The sequence below is a fragment of the Gorilla gorilla genome, chromosome 21 (genome assembly GCF_029281585.2).
Source record: "Gorilla gorilla gorilla isolate KB3781 chromosome 21, NHGRI_mGorGor1-v2.1_pri, whole genome shotgun sequence".
Classification (NCBI taxonomy): Eukaryota; Metazoa; Chordata; class Mammalia; order Primates; family Hominidae; genus Gorilla; species Gorilla gorilla.
This window is the reverse complement of record NC_073245.2, coordinates 56,728,798-56,754,446: the sequence shown is the minus strand read 5'-3', so window position 1 is coordinate 56,754,446 and position 25,649 is coordinate 56,728,798. Positions and strand designations below refer to the sequence as shown.

The following is a 25,649-nucleotide window of genomic DNA, read 5'->3' as shown; positions in this document are numbered from 1 at the left end:
TAAGGAATGACACCTTCACAGTTCCTGCAACCCCAGGATGGCTTAGCCCCGCCTTCCCCGTCAGCCAATGACAGGCGCCCCCCTCTGCCGCTCCGGTCGCGGACGGTGGGCGGGGCCACGCCGTGACGCATCCGTGCGTCTGTGGAAGGCTGCGTTTCCGGCCTGAGAAACCGTCGTGTTTCTGGGGAGTCACCTCAGCTGGCAGTTACCACCGTGTTAGAAAGCAGCCTCAGGACCGGCCACCTCCATCACTGGCGTCACCATGGGGGCTGTGCTGGGTGTCTTCTCCCTCGCCAGCTGGGTGAGTTCGGGGTCCCGAGTCCTCGCCGGACCTGCGGTTTGCGGGGAAAGGCCTCGAGCCCAGAGCTGCACGGGCCTTGGCTCCAGAGGCTCTCGGGATGTCAGGAGGCCCTGGGCTACAGAGGGTCTCCGGGGCCCCAGAGGCAAATCCGCGATACCCTCAGGTCCAGGTTAGGCGGCTCGCCCTCCGGGTTCCTCGGGGAACGGAAGAGGCTAGGCCGTCATTGTTTACAATTCGGATGGCTCCACCCTGCGAGGCTTCCTGACTAGGTTCCTCTGGAGCTGGAGAGGGACCAAGGAATGACAGCTCCCAGCGAGGGGCTCCGGTTCCTCCCGAAGCACCTCTTAAGGTGCCATCATTTAGTTCTAGGTGGCTCAAGTAATATTTTTATCCCCTAGCACGGGATTTGCCAAAACTACAGAGTATGTGGCAAAGCTGGGGTTTTAGCGGAGGCTTGTCTGCAGTTCAGGTGCAAGGGAAAGAAGCCCTTGTGGATTGTTATTCAAAATTGGAAACCAGGGCCTGAATATTTTGGGACTGCTATAAGTCATTTATCCGAGGATAATCACCCCAGCATTCCTCTCTTCGAGAACGATTGTGACAGTGAAGTGAAGGTTTAATCACCTTGTAAACTGTAAACATTTTAAAGAGAAAATTATAGGGCCTATAAAAGAACATGCTGAGTTCCCTCATTTACCCACTTCAGAGGAGCGTGATTCCTTGATTCCTCATTCTCCAGCTGATGTAATTGACCAAGTGTGTAGAAAAAGCACACTCAGTTTCTCCTGCTGTACTCACAACACACTTTTGACACCTGATGTGTGGTGTGTGGGGATTTTCCCCCAAACATCAGGCAAACAGTCAGCTCTGCAGGGGATGCCAGCTTGGTGCCCTACAAGTCAATTCCGAAGCTCTCTACTTGGAGATAGCATCAAATCACACAAGTGGAGGGCTCAGTCTTACAAGACTGTGCCCACTTTCTGTGCCAATGGCAAGCCTCAGGTTGTTTTACCTGTGCTTCTGACCGGCCACCTATAAATCAGAGTTCCCGTGACTTCCCTCCTTGGCTTTGATTAATTTGGTCACAAAACTCAAGGAAACATGTTTACTGGTTTATTATAAAAGTATTTTATTTTGTGTATTTATGTATTTTTAATTTTAGATTCAGAGGGTACATATGCAGTTTTGTTACGTGGGTATCATGAGGTTTGGGTTATCGTGAGGTTTGGGTTTCTAATGATTCCGTTGCCCAAACAGTGAACGCAGTATCCAACAGGTAGTTTTTCAACCCCTATCCGCACCCCCCCCTTCCCCACTCTTGGACTCTCCAGTGTTTATTGTTGCTATCTTCGTGTCTGTGTTCCCAGTGTTTAGCTCCCACTTGTAAGAGAGGATATGCTGTATTTGGTTTTCTGTTTCTGTATTAATTCACTTGGGATAGTGGCCTCCAGCTGCATCTTTGTTGCTGCAAAGGACATGATTTTCTTCTTTTTTCTGGCTACTATTAATATATTTTTAAAGATACAGATGAAGTGATATGTAAGACAAGGTGTAGAGGAAGGGGTCTGGAGCTTCCATGCTCTGTCTGGGGCAGTGGCGCCATCTCGGCTCTCTTCAACCTCCAAGGGATTCTCATGTTTCAGCCTCCCGGAGTAGCTGGGATTATAGTGTATGCCACCACGCCCAGCTAATTTTTGTATTTTCAGTAGAGACGGGATTTCGCCATGTTGGCCAGGCTGGTCTCGAACTCCTGGGGTGTGAGCCACCATGCCCAGCCAAAAGTTCTTCTGAACTTTGTCCTTTTGGGCTTCTATGCAGGCTTCATTATGTAGTCAGCATTCATTAAATCATTGGCTTTTGGTTACTGACCTAACCTTCAGCCCCTCCTTGGAGGGTCAGGGGTGAGACTGAAAAGTCCCAACCTCCTGCTATGACCCTCACCCATCATGAAGCCACCTAGGGGCTGCCAGTCACCAGTCATCTCATTAGCATACAAAAAGACGCTGGTTATTCCAAGGATTTTAGAAATTGTATGCCAGGAAATGGGAACCAAACATACATATATTTGACAGTATTACACCAAGGATTCTGTTTCAGCTCTTTCTACTATTTTTCTTTTTTTTTTGGAAGGGGACACAGTTTTGCTCTGTCACCCAGGCTGGAGTGCAGTGGCTCAGTCATAGCTCACTGCAGCCTTGAACTCCTGGATTCAAGTGATCCTCCCACCTCAGCCTTCCCAGTACAGGTGTGTGACACCATGCCTGGCTTCATTCCACTATTTCTTAGGAGCAGAATGTATTTTAAGGTTGTTGGTCCTAAATCAAAAGAGTGTTCCATTTTTAAGGGCTTTCTTGAGAGCAGTGGTTTTCTAATTATTCTGACCTTGACCTAAAGAAAGATTGTACATAGTTGATCTGTGATCTGATGCACCCATATAGAGACAAAGTTTTATGAAATAATCGTTTACTGTACAATTTTTCTTTTATCTTCTATCACATTAGAAAATCCTGGTGAGTTGAAGGCCAGGCATGGTGGCTCACGCCAGGATGGTCTCAATCTCCTGACCTCGTGATCCGCCGGCTTCCTAGAGTGCTTGGATTACAGGTGTGAGCCACCGCGTCTGGCCCGGCTTTTACTCTTAAGTTATATGGGAATCTATTACAGAGTTTGAAAAAAGGAGTGATGTGATCTGGGCCTGTGTTTTAACGAGGTGGATTCTGGTTGCTGTGTGGAGAATAGATGGTAGAAAAGTAAAGGTAAAGCAGTGTAGGCTGGGAAGAATCTTCCTCCAGCCTTTTGGGTTCTGTTTCTGGGGGCTTGTGAGTTAAACTGACAAAACAGATTATTTAGAGGAACAAGAGTTTATGCATGCAAGACATGTACACACAGGAGTGCTCAGTAATAGTAACTCAAAGGGGGCGGTTAGAACTTGAGGCTTTTTTTTTTTTTTTCCTTTTTGAGAAAACAAGTTCCACTCTTGTTGCCCAGGCTGGAGTGCAATGGTGGGATCTTGGCTCACTGCAATCTCCACCTCCCAGGTTCAAGCGATTCTCCTGCCTCAGCCTCCCAAGTAGCTGGGATTACAGGCATGTGCCACCACGCCTGGCTAATTTTGTATTTTTAGTAGAGATGGGGTTTCTCCATGTTGGTCAGGCCGGTCTTGAACTCCCAACCTCAGGTGATCTGCCCGCCTCAGCTTCCCAAAATGCTGGGATTACAGGTGTGAGCCACTGCACCCAGCCAAGGCTTTCTAATTTAGTAGGAAAAAGGAAGCTGGGAGAAAGGCTTCTATGAGAAGAACAAATAGGTTTCTTTAGGAAAGACAAGTTTGTTTTTAGGAGAATAAATAGGAAATACGTTTGTGGTAGTACTTGTTTATGCAGGTATGGCAGGTCTTTCCAGCTTCTTCATGATCTTAAAACTGCCCTGGAGAGGGACTTTATGGCAGCCTCATTTCCCAGAAGTTGCTGCTTTTAGTCAGATAAGAGAAGCTCCCAGAAGGCTTTTTTTTTTTTCCTCGGCGTCTGTTGAAGCTCAGATGCCTTCAGCTTAAAAGCTTAAAATAATCTTTATAACAATTCAGGGCTTCTTCTTTTGAGGCTAATTTTGCATTTTTAGTAGAGACAGGATTTCACTGTGTTGGCCTGGCGGGTCTTGAACTCTTGACCTCAGATGATCTACCTGCCTTGACTTCCCAAAGTGCTGGGATTACAGGCGTGAGCCACTGTGCCGGCCAACTCAGAGCTTCTGAATGGGTCGCTACAGCTGTGAGATGGGAACTTCTGCGCTTAATCCAGATAAGAGATGATAGTTGTGGCTTGGACAAAGGTGATAGCTAAGGATACTGTGAAAATGGTCAGATTTTGGATATATTTTAAGGGTAGAGCTGATGTACTGACAGATTGGATGAGGATTTTGGGAAAAGGGAAGGCATTCGGGATGACTCCAGGTTTTGGGCCCAAGCAACAGGAAGAATAGAGTTGTCATTTACTGAAATAGAAAAATGACATAACATATAGTAGGACAGATTTGTCCCACAGATATTTACTGAGTACCTGCTCTGTAAAGATACAAAAGATATAACGTTGTAAAGATAGTCTCCCCTTCGAGATATTTACATTCTTAAGACAACTATAGGTAAGTAAGTTTATTAGTTTGCCAGGGCTTTATAACAAAGTACCACAGACCGAGTGGCTTAAACCCAGTGATTTCTTATCTCTGAATTCTAGATGCTGGAAGTCTGGGATGAAGGTGTCAGCAGGGTTGGTTCCTTCTAAGGGTGGTGAGAGAGAATCTGTATCATGCCTCTCCCCTGGCTTTTTTTTTTTTTTTTTTTTGGTTTGCTGGCAGTCTTTGATGTTCCTTGGCTTGTAGATCTCTGCCTTCACATGGCATGTGGAATTCTCCCTGTGGTGTAAGCCTTTGTCCAAGTTTCCCCTTTTTATAAGGACACAGTTATATTGGATTAGCTGCTCACTCTACTCCATATAATCTCATCTTAACTTACTACATCTGCAGTGACCAAGTAAGGATACATTCTGAGGAATTGGGCATTAGGACTTCAAAATAAGAATTTGTGGAGGACATGCCTCTGCAGTGTTTGGCCTATACTGTAGTTAAGAATTGGAGACTGAGACTGGCTGGTCAATTTCCCATTGCTATTGCAATTACAAATAATAATGGCTACCACGATATATTGAGCCTGATATATATGTCAGGCATTATACTAGGTTCTTTATATTCCTGACATCATCTCATTCTTTGCTCAATCACCCTGTTCGAGTAGGTGGTATTATGCTCATTTTTACAGATGAGAAAACTGAACTTTTTTAGAATGTTAGCACCCTGCTGCAAACCACACAAAATTATCATAAAGTGCACACAAGATACCATCTATAAAAAAATGAAGATTATTCCTGGGACCATATTTTAAGACCAGAGTTATCCATTGTTTACTTCTGCTAATTCTGAATTAGCCTGTCCTTGTAATATGACTTGATAATGTCACCCCTCAGAGCAATTTCAAGCAGTTTCCTAATCAAGCATAATGACTCAAATTATATCCTCTCTTAGCTGGGCATGGTGGTGCTTGCTTGTACTCAGGAGGCTGAGGCCAGAGGATTGCTTGAGCCCAGGAGTTCGATGCTGCAGTGAGCTATGATCACACAACTGTACTCCAGCTTGGGCAACAGAGTGACGCCTTGTCTCTTTAAAACAAAACAAAACAAAGGCCGGGTGCATTGGCTCATGCATGTAATCCCAGCACTTTGGGAGGCGGAGGCGGGCAGATCACTTGAGGTCAGGAGTTCGAGACCAGCCTGGCCAACATGGTGAAACCCTGTCTTTACACAAAAATTAGCTGAGTATGGTGGCACGTGTCTGTAATCCCTGTAATCCCAGCTACTTGGGAGGCTGAGGTAGAGTTGCTTGATCCCAGGAGGGTGAGGTTGCAGTGAGCCGAGATGGCTTTACTGCACTCCAGCCTGGGAGACAGAGTGAGACCCTGTCTCAAAAAAAAAAAAAGAAAAGAAAAAAAGAAATAAAATTATATCTTCTTTCATGTAGTGTGGTCATTAACAGATTTTAGCAGACTAAAGATCTAGGTTACTCTTTTTTTTTGAGACGGAGTCTCAGTCTGTCGCCCAGGCTGGAGTGCAGTGGCACAATCTTGGCTCACTGCAACCTTGGCCACCCGGGTTCAAGCGGTTCTCCTGCCTCAGCCTCCTGAGTAGCTGGGATTACAGGTGCCTGCCACTGCACCCGGCTAATTTTTGTATTTTTAGTAGAGACGGGGTTTCACCATCTTGGCCAGGCTGGTCTTGAACTCCTCCTGACCTTGTGATCCACCTGCCTTGGCCTCCCAAAGTGCTGGGATTACAGGCGTGAGCCACCACGCCCGGCCCTAGGTTACTCTTTAAAAAAAAGGAGGTAAAGTTGACATAAAATTAACCATTTCAAAATGTTTAGTGGGCCGGGTGCAGTATCTCACGCCTGTAATCCAGCACTTTGGGTGGCCAGTATGGGTGGATTGCCTGAGCTCAGGAATTCAAGACCAGCCTGGGCAACATGACAAAACCCTGTCTCTACTAAAAAATACAAAAAAAATCAGCTGGGGGTGGCATTGCACACCTGTAGTCCCAGCTACTTGGGAGGCTAAAGCACAAGAATTGCTTGGACTCAGGAGGTGGAGGTTGCCGTGAGCCGAGATTGTGCCACTGCACTCCAGCCTGGGCAACAGAGTGAGACTGTCTCAAAAAAAAAAAAAAAAAAAAAAAAAAGCGTATAGTGGCATTTAGTACATTCACAATGTTTTGCTGCCATCACATCTGTCTAGTTCATCGCCCTAAAGGGAAACCCCCTTACCCATTAAACCATCACTCCCATTTCCCTTCCCTTCAACCCCTAATCTTCTGTCTCTAGATTCACTTATTCTGGATATTTTATTATATAAATGCACTAATACAGTATGTGACCTTTCATGTCTGGCTTTTTAAATAACTTTGCATGATGTTTTCAGGGTTCACCTGTGTTCTATCATGTATCTATTATGTCTGAATAAGCCATTGTATAGATAGACCAAGTCTCACTCTGTTGCCCAGGCTGGAGTGCAGTGGCATGATTTCAGCTCAATGCAACCTCCACCTCCCGGGTTCAAGCAATTCTCTTGCCTCAGCCTCCTGAGTAGTTGGGGCCACAGGCATGAGCCACCACACTTGGATAATTTTTGTATTTTTAGTAGAGATGGGGTTTCATCATGTTGGCCAGGCTGGTCTTGAACTCCTGACCTCAGGTGATCTGCCCACCTCAGCCTCCCAAAGTGCTGGGATTACAGGTGTGAGCTGCCGCACCCAGCCAGATATACCATATTTTTGCTTAGGCCATATTTACTTATCAATTAATGGACAGTGGGTTGTTTCCACATTTTGGTGATTGTAAATAGTGGTGCTGTGAATATTCGTGTAGAAGCTTTTGTTTTAATAGCTGTTTCAAACAAAACAGCTATTGGGGTCGGGTATATACTTTCTGGGTCGTATGGTCATTCTGTGTTTAACTTTCTGAGGAACCTGGTTCCTCTTGAGCTAAATGGCCCTTGCTGTTATTATTTGTCAGAGGGTTTCCATGTAGTGTTGCTTTATTTTTTTATTTTATTTTATTTTATTTTATTTTTTTGAGATGGAGTCTCGCTCTGTAGCCCAGGCTGGAGTGCAGTGGCGCAGTCTCAGCTCACTGTGAGCTCTGCCTCCTGGGTTCATGCCATTCTCCTGCCTCAGCCTCCTGAGTAGCTGGGACTACAGGCGCCCGCCACCACACCCAGCTAATTTTTTCTGTATTTTTAGTAGAGACAGGGTTTCACCGTGTTAGCCAGGATGGTCTCGATCTCCTGACCTCGTGATCCACCCGCCTCGGCCTCCCAAAGTGCTGGGATTACAGGCGTGAGCCACCACGCCCGGCATGTTGCTTTATGTTGTAATATCAGCTTTGGTAACTTGGATTCGCAGTAAGCAGCAAGTGGAGTTAGGTTTATATTTTTCTCATATTTTAAAACAAATGATGCTCTCAGAATATAATTAACATTTATTGAACTGTTAATGCATTTTAGGTAGTGCTGAGTGCTCATTTAATACAGCAGAGTCTGAGGGAGGAAAATTCCATTATTGAGCTCATTTTACATATGGTCAAATGGGGTTAGAGTATGTAACTTGCTGGGGTAAAAAGTGGCAGAAATAATATTTACTCCAGAGCCCGTACTTTTAACCACTTCCTCCCAGCCATGATTCTCTGAGTTAAAACTATAAAGCCTGATTTGCCTCGCTTTCTCTTCTGTGACATCTGTGTCATAAAGGAGTATACTGAAGGCGGTCTCAGGTGACCATGGTGTGCTCATTCCAGGTTCCATGCCTCTGCAGCGGTGCCTCATGTTTGCTGTGTAGTTGCTGTCCTAACAGTAAGAATTCCACAGTGACTCGCCTCATTTATGCTTTCATTCTCCTCCTGAGCACTGTCGTATCCTATATCATGCAGAGAAAAGAGATGGAAACTTACTTGAAGAAGGTAAGAAGTAACAGTGCCCTTAAGGTATTGGTTATTTTTATTTTTATATTCTGCAAAATTCTAGTTTTATTTCTTCATTGTTAATCAAGTTGGTTGTAATTTGGAGATTTTTTACTTATATGGGGGTGTGGTCAAAACACAGAAATATGAGGACATTAGTCCTTTTCCGGAAATACAGAATGAACATCTGGGCTCCAGTCGAACAACTGAGAGAAAACATTAAAAGGTGGCTCCAAAACATTTTCTTTCCTCATGTGTTAAAGGTCGAAGCTCTAAACTGGACTAGTTCTTCACCTTTGGAAGGACTCAGTCGTAGCTGGAAAATCTCACAGGAAAGTGGCACACAGCCTCTTCATCCTAAAAGGGCAAAGAAGAGAGAGCATATTTTTTTGAAACGAAGACTCACTCTGTTGCCCAGGCTGGAGTGCAGTGACATGATCTTGGCTCACTGCAACCTCCGCCTCCCTGGTTCAAGCAATTCTCCTGCCTCAGCCTCCCGAGTAGCTGGGTTTATAAGCATGCATCACCATGCCCGGGTAATTTTTTGTATTTTTAGTAGAGACAGGGTTTCCACCATGCTGGCCAGGGTGGTCTCGAACTCCTGACCTCGTGATCCACCCACCTCGGTCCCCCAAAATACTGGGATTACAGATGTGAGCCACCATGCCCAGCTGAGAGAGCATTTTTATTTTTAAAATGCATGTTATTTATACTGTTTGGTAACAAGATTGTAAATGAATCGGAAGACAAAGAGAAAAATTCCATAGTCAGTCTTGCAGTTGTTGAAGTAGTTAATTTTCTAAATCCAGGCTTTCCTGCAGTGGGTTAGAGTCTCTGTCTAAATGTAGATATTCTCGTAACATTGAAATTGCTTTTTTCCAGATTCCTGGATTTTGTGAAGGGGGATTTAAAATCCATGAGGCTGATATAAATGCAGATAAAGATTGTGATGTGCTGGTTGGTTATAAAGCTGTGTATCGGATCAGCTTTGCCATGGCCATCTTTTTCTTTGTCTTTTCTCTGCTTATGTTCAAAGTAAAAACAAGTAAAGATCTCCGAGCGGCAGTACACAATGGGTATGTTAGATTTATGATTAACTGGTTACATTATGGTGTGGCTCTTCCTTCCCTTCAGCAGTTAATATTGCCATTCTGATGAAATCAATGGAATATGTAAATGAGTGGCTCAGATGCATTTCTGGTCTATTATGCATGTGAAATTGTTTTAATGTCATTTTCAATTAGATTGCTGTAACATGGAGGGGATGGGGGTCTTGTCTTTTTATTTTCTTCTATTAAATTCCTTTGCTTCGTGTTCTTAGATTTTTATTCAACACCTGTTAAATAGTTGAAGCACTATGCTAGATACTACGTACACACACACTTTTTTCTTTCTGTTGTTTAAAGATAAACATGTACCTGATAAATTTAAACAGTGTACAAAAAGTCAGTGAATATATATGTGCTACTGATTTACATATTCTATTGCTTCTGACTCCTGACCACCTTTTACCTATGTTTCTAATTCTCTCCCTTTTTTTTGTTTTGTTTTTGGAGATGGAGTTTCACTCTTGTCACCCAGGCTGGAGTGTAATGGCGTGATCTCGGCTCACTGCAACCTCCCCCTCCTGGGTTTAAGTGATTCTCCTGCCTCAGCCTCCCTAGTAGCTGGCATTATAGGCACCTGCCACCATGCCTGGCTAATTTTTGTATTTTTAGTAGAGATGGGGTTTCACCGTGTTGGCCAGGCTGGTCTAGAACTCATGACCTCAGGTGGTCCACCCGCCTTTGCCTCCTGAAGTGCTGGGCTTACAGGAGTGAGCCACTGTGCCCAGCCGTATTTCTAATTCTCAAAGACTGAATGGTGTTTTATAAACTTGATGTGTATTATAATCCCCTTTTTACAGATGTAGTAACTGAACTGCAGAGAGGTTAATAAATTGCCTGAGACCTGTTAACCAGTTAGAGGTTGGAGCTAAGATTGAAACTTAGGTCTGTCCAGCTCCAAAGCCTGGTTCTTTCCACTCTGCCATACAAGGCAGTCATTAAAGATCATGAACTGACAATCAGGTGCCAGTGATGAGCTGTGTCATTGTGGGCAAGGTATCTGTGCCCTGTGTTGTAAATATTTGTGATTACTTTTCATCCAGACCTTACAGTTAATGGCTCTGTGTGTACCTAACACTGTTATTTTAGAACTCCCAGAATGCTAGAAAAATGCCTACCTTTAAGTGCTAAAAGTAGGGAGACTCTAAATTTTCAGTTTTCTCTGGTAATAAATGTGAGTGATTTATCCTCTAGGCTAATGTTGTCCTTTAATTGTGTGAAATATTAAATGAATTAGCCTATTAAATGAATAGTCAAATGAAGAAAATAGTCCAGACAATCATGTTGGGAAAAAAGCTATTAAGCCATTATTTTTGCATTTCAGAAGTGAATTTTTTCTCAGTATAAGGGTGAAACTTAGCATTTCATAAATGCATTTTTATATTTTAATAGGTTTTGGTTCTTCAAAATTGCTGCCCTTATTGGAATCATGGTTGGATCTTTCTACATCCCTGGGGGCTATTTCAGCTCAGGTAGGGTTCACCATTTGAGGGGGTTAATTTTAAACTATATAAACTCTATAGATGATTGAGTTAAAGCTACATTTTAGGCCAGGTGCAGTGGCTCACACCTGTAAGCTCAGCACTTTGGGAAGCCAAGACGGGCGGATCACCTGAGGTCAGGAGTTTGAGACCAACCTGGCCAATATGGTGAAGCCCTGTCTCTACTAAAAATACAAAAATTAGCCAGGCGTGGTGGTGCACGCCTGTGATTCCAGGTACTCAGAAGGCTGAGGCAGCAAAATTGCTTGAACCTGGGAGGCAGAGGTTGCAGTGTGCCAAGATCGTGCCACTGCACTTCAGCCTGGGCGAAAGATCAAGACTCTGTCTCAAAAAACAAAAGAAAACAAAACTACCTTTTAATTACTGTTTTTGTAGAACTGACAAGTAAACGAGATGGTATCCAATTAATATGACTTAGTACCTGCAACTCAATATATATATATTTTTTAGACAGAGTCTCACTCTGTCTCCCAGGCTGGAGTGCCGTGGCACGATCTCGGCTCACTGCAACCTCCATCTCCCGGATTCAAGCAGTTCTCTGCGTCAGTCTCCCGAGTAGCTGGGATTACAGGCGCCCACCACCACGCCCAGCTAATTTTTGTATTTTAGGCAGAGACGGGGTTTTACCATCTTGGCCAGGCTGGTCTTGAACTCTTGACCTCATGATCCACCTGCCTCAGCCTCCTGAAGTGCTGGGATTACAGGTGTGAGCCACCACGCCCAGCTGCAACTCATTATTAATATGTGGATTTAGGTCAGGAGGCATTCACTGCACCTCTCAGATTTTCTGGAACCATATGTTAATCTTTTGGCAGTATCTTAATAGTTTGTGTTCTCACTTGATGGAATACAAAGCTAATCAGAGAGCCTGTCAAAATAAGGACTTAAAACTCTTGTGCTCCCCTATCTCTGTCTTAACCTACTTCCTAAGCATGGCATCAGGTGACATCTTTAGATTTCTACTGTGATTTTCCTGCCTCTAAAAGAAAAGACTTATAGTATCATTTGGAACTCAGGTCCCAGACTTCCCTTGGCACAAGGTAAAACATATTTTAAAAGGTCTGAAACCCAGTAGAAAGCTTTTAAGAATGCCTTTGAGTTTGGAATCTTGCTGTACTGCTGGAGACAGAATGTCTTTACCACCTCTGTCTTGTTTTAATTGAAATCCGTTCAGTATGTTGGATCTTCTGAAATGTTACTCTGTGGTAGAGAATAACTTTGTTCTCTTGGTTCTTGTAGTCTGGTTTGTTGTTGGCATGATAGGGGCCGCCCTCTTCATCCTCATTCAGCTGGTGCTGCTGGTAGATTTTGCTCATTCTTGGAATGAATCATGGGTAAATCGAATGGAAGAAGGAAACCCAAGGTTGTGGTATGCTGGTAGGTATCTCTACTCACCTATGTTAGCCATACTGCTACATTAAGCATGGTGTACAATAAAAATCGTCTTTATAGTCCCAGCAGCTATAGTCCTCAGGGACAGAAGTCCAAGGTGGGAGAATGGCTTGAATCCAGGAGTTCAAGACCAGTCTAGGCAGCATATTGAGACTCCATCTTTACATTAGGAAAAAAAAAAATTTGCCAGGCATGGTGGCATATACCTATAGTCCTAGCTACTCAGCACGCTAAGGCAGGAGAATCTCTGGAATCCAGGAGTTCAAGGCTGCAGTAAGCTATCATCATGCCACTGTACTGCAGCCTGGGTGACAGAGCAAGACCCTGTCTCTAAAAATAGTATTAACATTAAATAAAAGGAAAAAAAATCTACAGTTTCCTGAATTTGGCTCTGAATTATATGCATCACTGCAAGAGAGTAGCACAGATAATATAAATTGTTGGATTTTCCCAATTTATGTATTTTGAGAGTCATAATGTAATTACATGTGTTTAGATAAGGAAAAACAGTTATATTTAGTGACTTAGTTCTGGTTTTGATAACCTTGTTTCCATGGAGAGGAAACTCAGATGGGTTCAACATATGGGACAGCTGCCCACCTACTTTAGGCAGATAGGAGTGAGTAGTCCTTATGGCCTTATTCAGAGAGGGACCCCATACCTGCTATGAAAAACTTTCTGGTGGGAAAGGGGCACTTACAATTTCTAGAGTGATAATAGGATTTAACAGTAGCTTGCGAATATATTTTGGCTATGTTAGAGCACTTACTACTTCATAATATACATTTGCACACATCTCTGATTATTTCCTTAGGACAAATTCCCAGAAATAGAAGAGTCAAAGTGTATGAATATTTTAAAATGCTTTCAGTACATACTATTGAATTGTGCAGTTTTATTTTCATTTGATTTAGTTTTTTAAAATATTTACATATGTTTTTAAAAATACTATGTTTACCATAGACAAATGATAGAACTTTATAAAGACTAAAACATGCAAATCTCCACCTATCTGCAACCCATTTTCCTTTCCAGATGTAGCCACTCTTTTGAACCTTTATGTATTTATGCATTCACCTTGCTTTTGTATTTAAATGTAAACAGGATTGTACTGTATATTGTTCCATGACTTGCTCTTTTCACTTCCTACATGATGAATATCCTTCCTTACCAGTGAGTGTAGGTATGTCTTACTCATTTAACCTGCATTCAAGCTCCTGGCATGGAGTTTACTGTAAGCTGCATGGTATTCCATTCCATTCAATTCCATGGCATTCCATAGCAGAGTATACCATAATTCATTTAACCTTTACCCTAGTGTTGGTCATTTAAATTGTTTGTAATGACAATTTTATTTTTATCTATTTTTTTCTTTTTTTTTTTTTTTTTTGAAATTGGGTCTCACTCTCTCACCCAGGCTGGAGTACTGTGGCACAATCATGGCTCACTGCAACCTCTGCCTTCCTGGCTCAAGCTATCCACCTCAGCCTCCCAAGTAGCTGGGACTACAGGTGCACACCACCACACCCACACTACCACGCCTACACCACCACGACCGGCTAATTTTTGTGTTTTTTGTAGAGACAAGGTTTCGCCATGTTGCCGGAACTCCTGGACTCAATCGATCCACCTGCCTTGCCCTCCCAAAGTGTTAGGATTGCAGGCGTGAGCCACCACACCTGGCTGTTATTTTCTTTAGTTCATTTTGGATCATACAACTCTAGAAGAATTTATTGAGTTGCAAATTGGTCATACTTTACAGTAACTAAGTGTAGAAAAATCTTGTATATTCAGATGTGAAAACATTAAGAAGTGTGCTAGTAACTTAATATACATCATTTAATTTTAGACATGCAAAATTCATTGAGATAAGTAGAAACTAGTTTTCTTACATCTGGGCTTTGACTTGAATACAAGTTAGCTGAGCTCATCATTCTTGCAGTTGGTCTGAGTGTACTGTATGTGCTGTTTCATGTTTTCTAATTTTCAGAGCTACACAGCTAATTGTTTTGTTTGTTGTTTGAGATGGGGTTTTGTTCTGTTGTCCAGGCTGGAGTGCAGTGGCACCATCTCGGCTCACTGCAGCCTCTATGTCTTGGGCTCAAGCAATCCCCCTCCCTCAGCTTCCCAAGTAGCTGGGGCTACAGCCTCATGCCACCATGCCTGGCTGATTTTTGTATTTTTTGTAGAGACAGGGTTTGGCCATGTTGCCTGGGCTGGTCTGGAACTCAGGCTCAAGCAGTCCAGCCACCTTGGCCTCTCAAAGTGCTGGGATTACAGGCATGAGCCACCACGTTCAGCCAACACAGCTAATTGTTGATTTTTAGTGTGAATGGAAAGGACCATTACTTTAGATATTAAAAAATAGCAAATGAGCCACTTTTCCAGTTCAGGGATGTAGTCTTATTGTTTGTGATGGGAAATGGGTTTAGATAGCCAATGGCTGCAGAGGAAAAAACTGTCATAAAAAGATACCAGTGTGTGTATTCTGTTTTCCTCTAACACCATCCTGGCATGGAGCTTGCTGTGAACTGGGTCATTTTGAGGGTAAAGGAATCATTTAGGTTCCTAAGAAAAGCTCACAATACACATTAATTAACATATAGGTAGCAGTAAACTCTAGCTGGAATGATCAAATGTCTGGTAATCAACCCATGAAATCAAATCAGGTAATTCAGGAAGTGAATTCAGTTGCTTGGTGGATTTTGGAATTTAGCATCAAGCCAATTGAATACAATCTTGATACTTTAACCTTGAGACCTCTGTAATTTTACTGTAAATTACCCCAGAAAAGTGAAATAATGTCTCCTCATTTTTATATGGAGTGGAAGAAAATTGGCCTTCATTATTAGTTTATTATAGTTGTGGTCATTCATATTGGTTTCCCTTTCTCCAGCTTTACTGTCTTTCACGAGCGCCTTTTATATCCTGTCAATCATCTGTGTTGGGCTGCTCTATACATATTACACCAAACCAGATGGCTGCACGGAAAACAAGTTCTTCATCAGTATTAACCTGATCCTTTGCGTTGTGGCTTCTGTTATATCGATCCACCCAAAAATTCAGGTATGATTGTTTACTACTGCTTTCTCCTGTGAAAGGTTTTTAATTCTAAGCTTAAAATCTAGGTACCCTTTCTTATGAATTTATGTCTAAGTTTATCCACTTGAACATTTTTCCATATTATAAGGTCTTCATAATTCTATTTCATGCCTATATCATAATTAAATGAATTTCACTATCATTAAAAAAAAACCCAGGTTACTTGAAAATTTATAGTGCTTTTTTTTTTTTTTTTTTTTTTTTTGAGATGGAGTCTCGCTCTGTCAACCAGGCTGGAGTGCAGTGGCACAATCTCGGCTCACTGCAACCTCTGCCTCCTGGGTTCAAGCAATTCTCTGCCTCAGCCTCCTGAGTAGCTGGGATCACAGGCAGCCACCACCGGGCCTGGCCAATTTTTGTATTTTTGGTAGAGATAGGGTTTCACCATCTTGGCCAGGCTGAACTCTTGACCTCGTGATCCACCCGCCTCGGCCTCCCAGGGTGCTGGGATTACAGGCATGAGCCACCACGCCTGGCCGGGAATGAGTCTTTTTTTTTTTTTTTTTGAGACAAAGTCTCACTCTTGTCCCCTAGGCTGGAGTGCGATGGTGCAATCTCAGCTGACTACAACGTCCACCTCCTGGGTTCAAGTGATTCTCCTGCCTTGGCCAGGCGCCTGCCACCATGCCCGGCTAATTTTTGTATTTTTAGTTGAGACGGGGTTTCACCATGTTGGCAAGGCTGGTCTCGAACTCCTGACCTCAGGTGATCCACCCATCTCAGCCTCCCAAAGTGCTGGTTTTACAGTTGTGAGCCACCACATGTGGCTGGGAATGATTCTTATGAGTCATTAGCCAAGATATTTTAGGGGAATTAAACTGAAAAATAATTGATTTTAATATTTCAAAACCAAACTCATGATCTTGAGTTCTAAATACCATAGTTTAGGCTGGGTGTGGTGGCTTAACGCCTGTAATCCCAGCACTTTGGGAGGCCAAGGCGGGTGGATCACTTGAGGTCAGGAGTTCAAGACCAGCCTGACCAACATGGTGAAACGTCATCTCTACTAAAAATACAAAATTAGCTAGGCGTGGGGGCGCACACCTGTAATCCCAGCTGCTTGGCAGGCTGAGGGGCAGGAGAATAGCCTGAACCCTGGAGGCGGAGGTAGCAGTGAGCTGAGATCGCGCCATTGCACTCCAGCCTGGGCAATAAGAGCAAAACTCCAGCTGGGCGCGATGGCTCATGCCTGTAATCCCAGCACTTTGGGAGGCCAAGGCGGGCAGATCACCTGAGGTCAGGAGTTCAAGACCAGCCTGGCCAACATGACAAAACCCCATCTCTACTAAAAGTACAAAAATTAGCCGGGTGTGGTGGCGGGCACCTGTAATCCCAGCTACTCAGGAGGCTGAGGCAAGGAGAAACTTGAACCCAGGAGGAGGTTGCAGTGAGCTGAGATCGCACCACTGCACTCCAGCCTGGGTGACAAAAGCGAGACTCCGTCTCAGAAAAAAAAAAAAAAAATGTTTAAAAAAATTCATGGAGTTATAGATATGAAATATGAAAATTCTATCTAGACATCACCTTTCCTTTTAAAAGTGAGAAAACAGAAGTCTCAAAGAAGTGATAGGCCTCTCCCAGCTACTAATTAGTTGCAGAGCTGATCTTAGATCTTTTCACTACACCAAGGGAGTGGAAAATCAAAGTCCTTGTGTGATGCACAGGAATTTCTAGGATTGTGAAATGCCTTGAGAATCAGTAGTACTTGCTTCGTCTTTCTGGGTTCTTTTGCGAGCTAACTGAACTGAAAGGTTACTGTCACCTTTCAACTCTCAAGAAGAACCCGAAAGTTCTCAGTTACTGATAGTTGAATTAACCCCAGAGAAGTGCACTGCATTTTGGAAAGTCAACCCTTGGCAGTCCCTGTGCCACTGTTTTCCTTTTGATTCCATAGGAACACCAGCCTCGCTCCGGCCTCTTGCAGTCCTCCCTCATCACCCTCTACACTATGTACCTCACCTGGTCAGCCATGTCCAATGAACCTGGTAAGGGAATGTCAATAACACATTCATTTGATAAAAAGAAAGTAGGAAATCAGCCTTTACATAGGTGGTACAAAAACTAGAGCTAGAGCAAATGTGAAACAAGCAAACAAAACTTAAACGTACAGTGTTCACTGTAGGTTTGTAGGTATTTACCTTTCACATTTTAGTCCCCACATCTATTGATAGCTATTTATAACTGACAGTCTAAAGGGTCAGAGTCCTTTAGATGGTCTAGGCTTTACCTAACCTAGGCTGAGTCAAACTAGTTAAGAGCCGTGGTCAAGGGCTTTGGCCCTTTGTTGTGACTGAATTTTAGTTTGATGTCACAGGCTGTAGAAGAAACAGCTGTAGGAAATCTCCTTTTGTAGTTATTATAGGATTGTTTCTCAGTAGGATATTCTGTGGGCTTTTAAAGGAAAATAATGCAGACCCCCCCTCCACCAATGATAACTTATATTTTGTTCTTAAGTAACTATGTAAAAACCAAAATAGAGATAAACTTCTGTGCTTAAAACCTTGGCACTTAAAGAATTAAAAAGATTTGTCAGTCAAACTACAAAACCAATAAAATCAATAATGATGTTTATGAAATTTGACAGATTCTGTTGTTGTTTTCTTTTTTTTCCTAATTCTAAGTCATTGATTGTGACCAAATGTGTTACTGACTGCTAAGTTTCAGATTTTTTAAGTAAAGCATTCCCATGTTTCACATCATGACTGAATGATATGTAGGGAACTCCTCAAGTTCTTTCTTGGAACAAGATGAGCTGTAACCAAGGATAATACAAATTTTCTCATTTTCAGATCGTTCCTGCAACCCCAACCTGATGAGCTTTATTACACGCATAACTGCACCAACCCTGGCTCCTGGAAATTCAACTGCTGTGGTCCCTACCCCTACTCCACCATCAAAGAGTGGGTCTTTACTGGATTCAGATAATTTTATTGGACTGTTTGTCTTTGTTCTCTGCCTTTTGTATTCTAGGTAAGTTAAAAGGTACTTAGAACAAGATTTTCATGGAGGTTGATAATAAAGTGAAGAAGCTGTTTTGCTTTCAAAAAGCAGCATGAGAAATTTAAAAACTTCACTCTCTTTAATGAAAAGTTCTTTACTTGCTTCAGTTACAGAGCTGTGTACATATATATTTTTTTGAGACAGTGTCTTGCTCTGTCACCTAGGCTGGAGTGCAGTGGCAGGATCTCAGCTCACTGCAATCTCCACCTCCTGGGTTCAAGCAATTCTTCTGCCTCAGGCTCCCAAGTAGCTGGGATTACAGGCACCTGCCACTATGCCTGGCTAATTTTTGTATTTTTAGTAGAGACAGCGTTTCACCATGTTGGCTAGGCTGGTCTCGAACTCCTGACCTCAGGTGATTCTCCTGTCTCGGCCTCCCAAAGTGCTGGGATTACAGGTGTGAGCCACCATGCCCAGCCTGTAGTAAGTTTTGAAATTAGGAAGTATGAGCCCTCCAAGTTTGTTCTTTTTCAAAATTGTTTTGGCAGTTATGGGTCCTTTGCATTCCCATGTGAATTTCAGGATCAGCTTGTCAATTTCTGCAAAAAAATATGTAGTTGGGATTTTTATAGGGATTGAGTTGAATCTGTATAGACCAAATTGGGGAGTATTGTCATCTCAGCAGTATTAAGGCTTCCAGTCTGTGACCATGAAGATACCTTACTGAAGTCTTCTTTATTTAAACCATTTATTTAGGTCTTTAATTTCTTTCAGTGGTTTATAGTTAGTTATTAGTATACAAATCTTAAACTTATTTTGTTTTTAAGCGTTTTATTCTAAATACAATTCTAAGTATTTTATTCTTTTCGATGGTATTATAAATGAATGTATGTTTTCTTAGCTTAACTTTTGGGTTGTTTATTGCTAGTGTATAGAGATATGATTGGTGACCAGGCACGGTGGCTCATGCCTGTATTCCCCACACATTAGGAGGCTGAGGTGGGAGGATCGCTTGCATCCAGGAGTTTGAGACCAGCCAGAGCAAGATAGTAAGAGCCCGTCTCTATAAAAATTAGCCAGGTGTGGTGGTGCAGTCTGTAGTCCCAGCTACTTGGGGAGGTGGGAGGACCAATTGAGCCCAGGAGGTCAAGGCTGCAGTGAGCTGTGATTGTACTACTACAGTCCACCTGGGTGACAGAGTGAGACCTCATCTCAAAAAGAAAGAAATACAATTGATTTTTGTGGGGTTTTTTTGTTTGTTTTTTTAAAGAGAAGTGTTGCTCTGTCATCCAGGCTGGAATGCAGTGGTGTGATCATAGCTCACTACAGCCTCAAGCTCCTGGTTTCAAGTGATCCTCCCACCTCAGCCTCCTGAGTAGCTGAAACTACAGGCACACACCATCATGCCCAGCTAATTTTTAATCTTTTTAGGAACAGTCTTGCTGTGTTGCACTGGCCAGTCTCGAGCTCCTGTCCTCTAGCGATCCTCCCACCTTAGCCTCTCAAGTAATTGGGATTATAGGCATGAGCCACCACACCCAGTCCTGATTTCTGTATATTGATCTTGTATCCTGCAACTTTGGTGAACTTATTTATTGGTTCTAATAGTTTGCATGTGTATGTATTCCATAGGATTTCCTATAAACAAGATGAAGTCATCTACAGATAGAGATAGTTTTACTTCTTTTCTAGTCTGGATACCATTTATCTCTTCTGTTTGCTCTGGCTAGAATTTTACTACATTGTTGGATAGAAATGGTGAGAGTAGGATCCTTGTCTTGTTCCTGATCTCAGGGGGAAAGTTTTTAGTCTTTCACTGTTAAGTATGATGTTAGCTCTGGGTTTTTTATTTGTTCCTTTTGTCAGCCTGAGGAAGTTCTACTTTGACTGTTTTTATCATGGAAAGGTATTGGATTTGTGAGATGTTTTTTCTGTGTCTGTTGAAACGAGCATGTAATTTTTGTCCTTTTTTTGTATTTACATTTTTATTCAGTCATTTAACAAACTTTTAGTGAACATCTGTAGTGCTAGAATTACATAGACTAAGGTCACTGTTAAAGCATTCTTTGAATAGCAAGGAAGACAGGAGTGATACGTGCAGTGGCAGAAGGAAGCCTAGGAAGCTGTGGGAAGTCGGAGGAGTGTCTTGTAACCTAGCCAGTGAGGGGTGATGTCAGGGAAGGCCTTCCAGAGGACATGACAGCAAGTCAGAGAAGTGAAGGATGAGTAAGTTAGTTGGAAGGAGGTTGGCACATGGTACATTCCAATCATAGAAGCGGCACTTGTGAAGTCACGGAAACAGACACAGAGAGCATAGTGTGTTTTATGAAACTCCTAAGCAATTAAGCCATCACATCGAGTAGTAACTGATGACAGTGACGTCAGTCTTATGTTGACAGGCAGCAGTTCAGAACTTTAAGCAGGATCTTCAGAAAGCTTTCAGTCTCCAAAGTAGGAACAGCTCAGCAGTAAGTGTCTTGTATACAGGCCAGTGGCAGCAGTTCATTGTCATGGCCCCTTTCTGATTTGTCTTCCTTGGGATCACTTTCCAGCATCCGCACTTCCACTAATAGCCAAGTAGACAAGCTGACCCTGTCAGGGAGTGACAGCGTCATCCTTGGTGATACAACTACCAATGGTGCCAGTGATGAAGAAGATGGACAGCCTCGGCGGGCTGTGGACAACGAGAAAGAGGGGGTGCAGTATAGCTACTCCTTATTCCACCTCATGCTCTGCTTGGCTTCCTTGTACATCATGATGACCCTGACCAGCTGGTACAGGTAGGAGACAGACAAAACAGACGGAAGACCATAAAACCCTTGGATGGCCTATAAAATCTCATTCATTGTCCTGACCTCAGAACCCTTGTTCTTACCCATATAATGAAGTTGGGTTAAATACTCTTGACTTTATCCCCTCTAGCATTTAAAACCCATTGGAATTCTTTGCAATGCAAATCATTGGGAGCTCTTACAGAGTTGAGTTAATTGAGAGAGAAAATCATGACATAAAGCAATCTGACCCATCTTTGTTCACTAATTTTCTGTGTATAGAGATGGCCATGTCAGAGCATTCTGGTTCACGTAATAATGTACTAAGGAAGGAAAGTTTCAGGGAGGCTATCTCGATCTAGACCTTTGCCAATAACTAGGAACATTTAAAGAACTTTGCCCTGATAGGGTCTTTCATGCTGGCAAGAAGAAAAGTCATTTGAGAGGCAGAGTCAATGAGCTCTTTAGTTCTTGGTCATAAGAACTAAAAATAGCAGCTTCCTCTGGTCCCCTACAACCCTACTGGGGGGTAGTGCCAGCCAAGTTTCACTGGAGAATTTCTTGGCCTTGGCTGGGGGGCTGCAGGAGGCTGATAGAAGTCAGGTAGACCAGGCTCTTCTACCTGACTCTCTCTTGTTTTCTTAGCCCTGATGCAAAGTTTCAGAGCATGACCAGCAAGTGGCCAGCTGTGTGGGTCAAGATCAGCTCCAGCTGGGTCTGCCTCCTGCTTTACGTCTGGACCCTTGTGGCTCCACTTGTCCTCACCAGTCGGGACTTCAGCTGAACCTCTGAGTGCCAAGGACACCACTGAAACTCACAAAGGTCTCCTTCACCGAAAACCCATATACCTTTTAAGTTTGTTTCAACTAAAATATTAAGTGAATGCTTTGCAAGTTTGACTGTATCCAGGTTTATATCAGAAGGTGAGATTGAATAATGCTTGATGCAGAATCTAAACTTCTCATTTATCTGTATATTATGTTTACTTCTAAGGATATAGCACAAAGGGAACATTTTTTGTTTAAAGTGAACTACAGCTGTGCTGTGAAGAGAGTTCTTTATAAAGCCTGTAGGTTCTTTTAACTTTGGTTTAAAATGTAAGATAGGAAAATGTTGGATATTTGAGGCCATGCTTAATATATTTATATTGCAGTATCCTTTAAAAGCAAAAAAAAAAAAATGCATTTATATTACAGTTTTCCTCTATGAAAGTCCTTACTTATATGGTGCAAGCACTGTGTTTTGTGCTTAAACTCTTCAGCGGGGTAGCATCAAAGTTCTTGGGGAAGGATCGTATATGTGGGTCCCTTCCTTAGAAGAATGGTTGCTGATATGGCTACTGCTTCTACATCTTGAGTTTTTTAATTTACTTTTTTTACACTGTAGCATTGATACTGCTTGATTCAAGTCTGGTGCTTTGCCAGATGTATTAATTTCCATAAATGTTTTGTGAGTTTGGTTAAAATGAAGATTCACTTGGGAAAACACTGCAGCTTTAGTCTGTGTTACTATCTTGTTGTGAGTATGTAAAAGTAAAATGCATGTGAATTTATCATATTTGCACTATGAAGGTATTTGGTTAAAATACAAAGACTTTTAAGATTTTAAGGCCCTTTCTTCCAACAGCTTTTATAGTTAGCAGCCATTCTTTATTTTCTGGATAGCCAGGTTTTATCAAGCTTCTAGTCAGGATGCTCTTATTCCTTCTAAAAATTGCGGTCTGACTAGTGAGCAAAGTCTTGAATTTATTCAAAAGTCCTAAATATCTTCTCTAGGTAAGACACTTGGTAGATGAGAGACGGAAGGCATTGTCAAGAAACATTTTCATGAGAGGTGGTGTGCAAAAAGGTAGAATAAAAGAGTTCTTTCAACAAAGATTTACTGTCTATTCTGTACTAGACCCTGTAGGTTTTGGGGTACAGTGTTAAACATGATAGAGGCTCTGCCATCTTGGACTTTAATAGCTTAGAGAAGAGAGCAAATGAGCTGACAGGTGGTTATAATGTGAATTAGTGCTGTGGTTTAGGAATTGGAGAGAACTCAAAGGAGAGGTATTTGGTGTAATGGTAGGCTTTCTGGAGAAAATGATATTTAAGCCAAGAACTCTTAGAAGTTAGCTAAGAGAGAGATGGGAAAATGAGACGACATTGCTGGAATAGATAAAACTGCATGTTAAAGGCAGGAAGATGGGAAAAAAAAGTTCAGTAAAGCTGGAATGGGGAAATGTAGTCAGGGACTGAATTTTAAAGGGCTTTATCAACCTCAGTAAAGAGTTTGGACCTTATGTTGAGGGTGGCTGAAAACATATTCATAGTGTCATGAACAAATTTTATCTTCAGTCACTTGGGCTGATATATAGAGAATGGATTTAGAGAGATGAGACCAGGTGCAGTCCATATGAGATGTGAAATAGAGAAGTGGAATCGTAGGGATGGGGAGAAATTGACAGGTGAGGGCTACTTAGCAATTAGAATTTTTTTTTTTCAATTTTAATTTTTTTTTTTTGAGACGGAGTCTTGCTCTTTCACCCAGGCTGGAGTGCAGTGGTGCGATCTCCGCTCACTGCAGGCTCCGCCTCCCGGGTTCACGCCATTCTCCCGCCTCAGCCTCCCAAGTAGCTGGGACTACAGGCACCCACCACCATGCCTGGCTAATTTTTTTTGTATTTTTAGTAGAGACGGGGTTTCACCATGTTAGCCAGGATGGTCTCGATCTCCTGACCTCATGATCCACCCGCCGCGGCCTCCCAAAGTTCTAGGATTACTGGCATGAGCCACCGTGCCTAGCCAGCAATTAGAATTTTAACACTGGCAGTTATGAATAATATGAAGGAGAGGTAGATTTCTGAGTGATTCTGGTTTAACCAGCTGGGTGGATGGTGGTTCCGCTTATTCAGGTGGCAAACAGGAAAAACATGTGTTGGAAGAAGAATGGAGGTAGGTGGTCTCTTAAGAATGGTTAAGAGGCTTGGGAGTCAGACTGCTTGGGTTTGCATCCCAGCTTTGCCGTTTTCTGGCTATCAAACTTGTCAGCTATTATTTGTTGAGTACGTACTATTTGATTTATGACCACGGGCAGCTGAGCCTCAGTGTTGGTGCCTAATGTACAAGATTGTTAAAGAATAAAGTTATTTTGCAAAGTGTAACCCATTTTTAGCACTGACATAGCACTGACAGTAGCTGCTGATCTCATTATGGGCTAAAATAAGACAGTATTCAAAGGTCAGAGATATTTAGCCAGAATCTGATGGAGGCTGGATTTCAGATTCTGTTACAGAATTAGACAGAGGAACACAGAGGGGACAGGCTCAGTTAGGGTGGAGGTGTGGGGTAGGGAAGCAGGACTTGATATAAATTATTGGAGTCATTGTCTTTTAAACCAGTGGTTTATGTCAGGGTATAGCGTTTCAAGGGATTTGAGGGTCAGATGGGGAAATGTAGCCCCTTATTTTGCCAGTGTGAAGCAGATACCCTGCTTTTCTTTACAGTAGCGGAGTCAGCTTAAGAGCTTTAAAGGTCCTAAACTTCAAAAACATTACAGTGCCCCATCCTCCGCCTTAATGTAATTCAAAATACAAACAATACTAAACTGTAAAATAAATGTAACAAAGTCCAATAAAGTTTTTATTTTTTTCTCGTGATGATAACTGATATTAATTTGAAGTAACAAATCCTCTTTAAAAGTCGGGAGGCAGTGTCCCTGCTTTGCTTGGTCCTACCTTAAGAAGTAGTGAAGTCTGCCTCTTAGTAGGAAACCCAGTAGTCTAATCAAGACTCAAGTGAATTATACATGTGAATGCTGAATTATATACAAGCATGAGTAAGACAGCATTCTGAATAAGGTCAGGATCATCATTTAAAGCAGGGGAGTATTTTGAGTCATCAGATCTCAGGGTGGCGTCTCATTCCAGATGAGTACCTTTATGTTTCATCACTATGAAAGGGCTTGCCTAGCCTTGGGGAATGCGGGTTGGGGCCCTGGCTTTCAGATCAGGGACATGCTCTAGGAACTCATCAAAGGCAATAGCAGTGACTGCCACTTTTACCTCGTTAAAGCTGGGAGAAAGCTTCTAGGTCCATGCTGGACTCCTTTACTTTCTAGGTTGGTCTTGCGGGGTATCTGGTTGGGAAGTAAAACTTTCTCTTGGTAATCAAAGAGACTGCCTGCCAAAGAGTAGCCATGGACCTGGTTCTCAGTATAGAGGTTTTGTTCTTTTTCTTTTTGGCTAGCCAAGTGAGGAATGGAGAAGGAACAAAGAAATCTGTAACTGGTTCTTTTTTCTTTTTTTAGACAGAGTTTTGCTCTGTTGCCCAGGCTGGAGTGCAGTGGTGCCATCTTGGCTCACTGCAACCTCCACCTCCCATGTTCAAGCAATTCTCCTGCCTCAGTCTCCTGAGTAGCTGGGACTACAGGTGCGCGCCACCACACCTGGCTAATTTTTGTGTTTTTAGTAGAGATGGGATTTCACCGTGTTGGCCAGGCT

At 42.6% G+C, this 25,649-nt stretch overlaps 1 protein-coding gene across 1 annotated transcript; it reads left to right on the top strand.

Annotated features, from left to right (window-relative positions):
* Positions 1-66: 66 nt before the first annotated feature.
* On the top strand, positions 67-24,806 carry SERINC3 (serine incorporator 3). The gene is made up of 10 exons (XM_004062198.4): positions 67-301; positions 8,192-8,353; positions 9,236-9,429; positions 10,852-10,931; positions 12,201-12,338; positions 15,250-15,419; positions 17,350-17,440; positions 18,245-18,425; positions 20,948-21,175; positions 21,812-24,806. Exons 1-10 carry the CDS (start codon positions 263-265, stop codon positions 21,948-21,950), a joined length of 1,422 nt encoding a protein of 473 aa, XP_004062246.1. The 5' UTR covers positions 67-262; the 3' UTR covers positions 21,951-24,806.
* The last annotated feature ends 843 nt before the right edge of the window (positions 24,807-25,649 follow it).

Bases quoted from the DNA above. Each gene is read 5' to 3' on its own strand.
- SERINC3 (XM_004062198.4), top strand. From the start codon at position 263: ATGGGGGCTGTGCTGGGTGTCTTCTCCCTCGCCAGCTGG. The intron at 302-8,191 runs GTGAGTTCGGGG...TGCTCATTCCAG, and splicing joins TCTTCTCCCTCGCCAGCTGG to GTTCCATGCCTCTGCAGCGG. The intron at 8,354-9,235 runs GTAAGAAGTAAC...GCTTTTTTCCAG, and splicing joins TGGAAACTTACTTGAAGAAG to ATTCCTGGATTTTGTGAAGG.